At 45.7% G+C, this 6,000-nt stretch overlaps 1 protein-coding gene across 1 annotated transcript in view; it reads right to left on the bottom strand.

Moving 5' to 3' along the window:
* slmapa (sarcolemma associated protein a) overlaps positions 1 to 6,000 on the bottom strand; it is an 82,249-nt gene that overhangs the window by 4,651 nt on the left and 71,598 nt on the right. Inside the window, exons 22-25 of the mRNA XM_034082885.2 lie at positions 5,416 to 5,623; positions 5,219 to 5,336; positions 2,040 to 2,211; positions 151 to 370 (exon numbers count right to left, since the gene is read on the bottom strand). Coding sequence (XP_033938776.2) covers positions 151 to 370; positions 2,040 to 2,211; positions 5,219 to 5,336; positions 5,416 to 5,623 — 718 coding nt within the window. The remainder of the gene's footprint in view (positions 1 to 150; positions 371 to 2,039; positions 2,212 to 5,218; positions 5,337 to 5,415; positions 5,624 to 6,000) is intronic.

Below are 6,000 nucleotides of genomic sequence, written 5' to 3'. Positions count from 1 at the left end.
TGGGTGTGTGTCTGTGTGGGTCTGTGTGTGGGTCTGTGTGTGTGGGTCTGTGTGTGTGTGTCTGTGTGGGTCTGTGTGGGTCTGTGTGTGGGTCTGTGTGTGGGTCTGTGTGTGGGTCTGTGTGTGTGTGTCTGTGTGTGGTTGTGTGTGTGTGTGTGTGTGTGTGTGTGTGTGTGTGTGTGTGTGTGTGTGTGTGTGTGTGTGTGTGTGTGTGTGTGTCTGTGTGTGTACTCACGGAGCTGGTCTTGTCCTGCAGCAGCTTCAGGCTGCTCCTGCACTGCTCCAGCTCCTGGTGGATGTTCAGCTTCTCCTTCTCGGTCCTCTCGTAGCGCTGACGGAGGTCCAACAGCTGGGACTGTGTGTCTTCATACTGCACAACAACACACACCCCATTGCACAGATTGTATTCACATTCTTTTTTGGTTCTCATTTAAATGTCTTTAAAAAGTATTTTATTGTTACTCCTACACCTTAATGGTTTTAAATCCCCTGTATCATTCATGTATTAAAGTGAATTGTATTTTTATTGTTTATTAACTCGTGGGTCTCATTATTTACAGAAGCTCACACTGTGCTTCTGCTTGGAAGGAAACGTGCTGTATGAATAATGTGTTGCTTGCAGTGTGTGTGTGTGTGTGTACCTCTCTCTGCAGTGTGTGTGTGTGTGTGTGTGTGTTTGTGCCTCTCTCTGCAGTGTGTGTGTGTGTGTGTGTGTGTGTGTGTGTGTGTGTGTGTACCTCTCTATGTAGTGTGTGTGTGTGTGTGTGTGTGTGTGTGTGTGTGTGTGTGTGTACCTCTCTGCAGTGTGTGTGTGTGTGTGTGTATGTGTGTGTGTGTGTGTGTACCTCTCTGCAGTGTGTGTGTGTGTGTTTGTGCCTCTCTCTGCAGTGTGTGTGTGTGTGTACCTCTCTCTGTAGTGTGTGTGTGTGTGTGTGTGTGTGTGTGTGTGTGTGTGTACCTCTCTGCAGTGTGTGTGTGTGTGTGTGTGTGTGTGTGTGTGTGTGTGTGTGTACCTCTCTCTGCAGTGTGTGTGTACCTCTCTGCAGTGTATGTGTGTGTGTACCTCTCTCTGTAGTGTGTGTGTGTGTGTGTACCTCTCTGCAGTGTATGTGTGTACCTCTCTGCAGTGTATGTGTGTATATGTGTGTGTGTATACGTACCTCTCTCTGCTGTGTGTGTGTGTGTGTGTGTGTGTGTGTGTGTGTGTGTGTGTGTGTGAGTGTGTGTGTGTGTGCATGTGTGTGTGTGTACCTCTCTCTGCAGTGTGTGTGTGTGTGTGTGTACCTCTCTCTGCAGTGTGCGTGTGTGTGTGTGTGTGTGTGTGTGTGTGTGTGTGTGTGTGCGCGTACCTCTCTCTGCAGTGTGTGTGTGTGTGTGCGTGCCTCTCTCTGCAGTGTGTGTGTGCGTGTGTGTGGACCTCTCTCTGCAGTGTGTGTGTGTGTGTGTGTGTGTGTGGACCTCTCTCTGCAGTGTGTGTGTGTGTGTGTGTGTGTGTGTGCGTACCTCTCTCTGCAGTGTGTGTGTGTGTGTGTGTGTACCTCTCTGCAGTGTATGTGTGTATATGTGTGTGTACCTCTCTCTGCTGTGTGTGTGTGTGTGTGTGTGTGTGTGTGTGCACGTGTGTGTACCTCTCTCTGCAGTGTGTGTGTGTGTGTGTGTGTGTGTGCATACCTCTCTCTGCAGTGTGTGTGTGTGTGTGTGCGTGCGTGCGTACCTCTCTCTGCTGTGTGTGTGTGTGTGTGTGCGCGTGTGTGTGTACCTCTCTCTGCTGTGTGTGTGTGTGTGCGTGTGTGTGTACCTCTCTCTGCAGTGTGTGTGCATACCTCTCTCTGCAGTGTGTGTGTGTGTGTGTGTGTGTGTGTGCGTGCCTCTCTCTGCAGTGTGTGTGTGTGTGTGTGTGCGCGTGTGTGTACCTCTCTCTGCAGTGTGTGTGTGTGTGCATACCTCTCTCTGCAGTGTGTGTGTGTGTGTGTGTGTGTGTGTGTGTGTGTGTGTGTGTGTGTGTGTGTGTGTGTGTGTGCGTGTGCGTGCGTGCGTACCTCTCTCTGCAGTGTGTGTGTGTGGGCCTGGGCCTGGTCCAGCTGGCTCTTCAGCTTGCTTGCGTCCTGCAGGTGTTGGTTCTCCAGAGACCCCAGTTTGTGCTGCAGAGCCCCCTCCCTCTTCTCCAGAGACTCCAGGCTGCTGCTGAGGACCTGGCTCTGCTCCCTGGTGCTGCACACAAACACACACAACCTTTCCTTTAGCAAATCTTTCTCACCTGATTCAGATTCTAAACCGTTTCATTGTGACCACAACAGGGAAACGTACAGCGTTACAACAGCAAAGGGAAAAGGCAGAATTGGGCTAGAATATTTTAAAAAGATGCAATAAAAAGGTACAATGGAAACAAACATGATAGTAATAATTAGTAGGGGTCGACCGATTATGGGCCAGGCCGATTATCGGGGCCGATATTCCACATTTGACCGATTATCGGTATCGGCCTTTTTTTTTATAAAATTGCCGATAACACTTTGGCTCTGATGCGGCCGTTTCTCTGTCTGAAGTCACCACTCTCTGTACACGAGCAATGTCCCGCCCACAGCGCTATCTGATAGGCTATTACTGAAGTGTCAATCAACACTGAAGATTTTCCGGGCGGGAGCCAGCCATAGAGGCGGGACCTTCTCAGATTACAGGCAGGTGCGAAGAACACAGACACAGACAGAGGCAAGCAGCAGCGCTGAGCGGCAGAGCCATACATGTGTTTCGAAGGTAAATCAGTTGAAAGCCGAAGTTCAATAAACATCCCAATCCCCTATGCTGAAGTTGCAAAAACAGCACGATCTATTGATCCAATTCTATCAGCTTCCCAGTTACACAGGGACGCGGGAAGTCAGTCAGCGTTGGGGTGCGTGCAGCGTCTCGCAGCGGAGTCTGTGGTGCGGAGGGGGGGCTGCGAGTGGAGCCTCGCAGTTTTTCAGGTTGATATGTGCAGCTCATTAGCTAGCCAACATGTATTTAGCAAATGTTTAGAAAAATATTAGAAGTGAGGCTACTAGTCTAACGTTAGGTCTACTGTAATAGCCTCACTTTTAATAGTTTGCAAAACATTAGCTAGCACTAGTGTTTTGCAGTTGCTAGCAGCTTATTGGGATTGTATGCTAGACAGACAGGCATTGGTTTGATATAATACATTAAGCATTATTGTTAGTTAAGCATGTCAGCCTGCAGCCCCACTTCTTGTCTCTCTCTAACTCATAGCAGATGGCTGCACTAAAGAAAAGGGCACAGAGAGGAAACCAGTTGTAAGATGTTTAAAAGTTCATTAAACATAATATATGCTTAAATGCATTTCAAAGAAGTTGTGTTGAGTTGTGTTGGAGTTTGTGTTATTCTCCATTTTGACACTAGATTTTCTGATTTTACTGCAAATGTATATCGGTTCCAAATATCGGTCTCCTTGATTACTAATAATCGGTATCGGCCTTGAAAAAGCCATATCGGTCGATCCCTAATAATTAGTATTATAAAGTAAGTTCATATGAAAAAGTAGTCACTGATTGAACTTTCTTCTCCTCTCTTTTGAAAACTGGTTTTAGTTGAATGTTAATTGTAAAAGAATGTCACTTCTTCCGACACCCTGGAAGGTTGTTTTTGTTTTAAGCGATCATAATTGCTGAGGTAAAAAGGCTTTATTTAGTGACATTGCATTTATTGCACATCTGAACCAGGTCAGAGTGCAACCAATGTTTGCAGGGGAGCAGTTGGGAGACGTGTGTTAGTGCTGCTTTAAAGGTAATGTTGGCACTGAAATCATCTTCATTTTGATCATTTCATCTTGAGAAGCCAGCAACAGCAACTCTTTGTCCAATCAGTTTGATTCAACCTAAGCTAAATAATTAGACACAATGGTTCTGTCATTCCACAGAGCCAGGTATTTAGAGCACATGCTTCATTGATTGCCGTCTGGACGTAAAGAGAATTTCAACAAATATAACAAGACATATTTTTGGAGAAGATTACCCACCCTAGCTTTGAGGATTGTTTAGGTAATAGTGTGATGTCAGCAGAGAGGTGCATTCCAGATATTCATGGAAGTGCTGCCAATGGCGCCCTCAGTTTATTGGAAACTCAACACAGCTGTAACTCAGATAAAATCCTGCTGACCTCTCGGCACGGTGAGAACATGCGGTGATGTTTGCTCTCCATGGAGATGAGACAGCTGTCAACCTGCTGACGGCTCACTCTGTCAGTCAGCTGTCGCCCTGAATCAGCTGGACACTGCGTTTCCTGCGCTCCTTATCGTCCTTCTTTTAATGCTGAATCTGAACTCGGATCAGCACCCATGGGCTTCCTGTCAGGCATCCTGCGCCAGCATTCATCAACTCCATCACGGCTGTCACACAGACTTTTAGGTCTGATTTTAACATCCGCCATCTTGGTTTGACACGCATTCCTGATATGTTCCGGCTTCATCCTCAACTTTAGATTTATCATTATTAAGAGTTTGGTTTCAGTTTGTAATGAGCACATCTTGTTTTTATGTGTAACATTAAATATATATATTCATCCAGACATGTTTACAGCAATACCTATAATGTTTACAAATTCTTACATTTCTGTCATGGGTTTATATGAGCAATAACATTTCCTTCATAATTTCACCAGTTAATTTAGGCTGCAACAAACTTTTAAAATGTTTAGGTTGAATTGTTAACATTTATTTAAAAGCATTAACATCCAACAAGTGTGTTAAAATAATGAAAGTAAATCATTAAAGTAATGCTGCTTGTATTTGTGGTTGATTGGGTTAAGAACCATGTTCTTATGATGTTTGGGGTTCATATTCGTATCAGTGGAGTGTTAGAATTCCTTTCACACACACTTTCCAGTGTGATGCTATTTATAATATCCCTAATGGTCTGTTCTGCAGCATCATCAACAGTGAAGATATGTTTGTAGATGAAGGACAACGTTTTATTTTCCATGTTTTTAACCTGTACATGTTAAGATGTTTCTGATAAACGGATTAAACATCAGTGTCTGGTTGGAAAGTCATTCAGTTAAGATGTAGATCATTGATACTAATATCTACTAAGCATGGCAAAAGAGTAGAATTATAATCCACGAGTCATGTACCTGTATTGCAGACTGTAAGTGTCACAAGTGTGTGTGTGTGTGTGTGTGTGTGTGTGTGTGTGTGTGTGTGTGTGTGTGTGTGTGTGTGTCTTTATACCTGCTCAGCTCAGTCTCCAGGCGGTGCAGTTTGTCTGTAAGAGCTTTCCGTTCCCCTTTCAGGCCGTCACAGTCCTGCTGCAAACACACACACTGCAGCTTCAACGTAACACATTCCGCTGAGGAAGAAGAAGAGAACAGTCACCACCTGTGTGCTTTAATGACAGTGTTAGTGTAGGCGCGGGGCCGTGTGCTCACCCTGCAGCTGTGTGGCGGAGCTCTGCTGCTGCTGCTGCTGCTGTGTGAAGGCCTCCTGCAGCCGGCTGATCTCCCCCTCGTACCTCTCGGCCGTGTCCCTCCAGCGCTCCAGCTCAGAGCGCACGCTGCCCAGGTCGGCCTGCAGGGCGCTGATCTCCCGCTCACGCTCCGTCGTCGCCGTCTCCATGGCGTGCCGGAGGACGATAATCTGAGGGCAGAAACACCAATCGGTCAGTTATGTCATGCGAGGGAAATATACAGTAAACCGATGGACAGAAGGTCTCATTCAAGATTCAAGGCTTATAATCATTTGCACATAGCTACAGTGTGGAGGTCAATGAAAATCTGAGGTCACGGGCTCCTCCAAATGGGCAACATAATAAAACAGATAAAATAGTGCAAGTAATACAAATAAAATAGAATAGAAATAGTGTCTCATACTGAATAAGAGAGGGTTTCTTTTTTGTGTCAAAAGAGAAGTAAGAAAAGCGTGAACAAGGAGATAGGAGGAATCAGATGGTAGACAGAAGAGCTGGCCATCAATCAAAGAAGGAGATGGGAGGTTCCATTAGAAGTTAGATAGAG

This window comes from Pseudochaenichthys georgianus, chromosome 5 (assembly GCF_902827115.2).
Source record: "Pseudochaenichthys georgianus chromosome 5, fPseGeo1.2, whole genome shotgun sequence".
In the NCBI taxonomy this organism is placed as follows: Eukaryota; Metazoa; Chordata; class Actinopteri; order Perciformes; family Channichthyidae; genus Pseudochaenichthys; species Pseudochaenichthys georgianus.
This window is presented reverse-complemented; position numbering and strand designations above follow the sequence as displayed.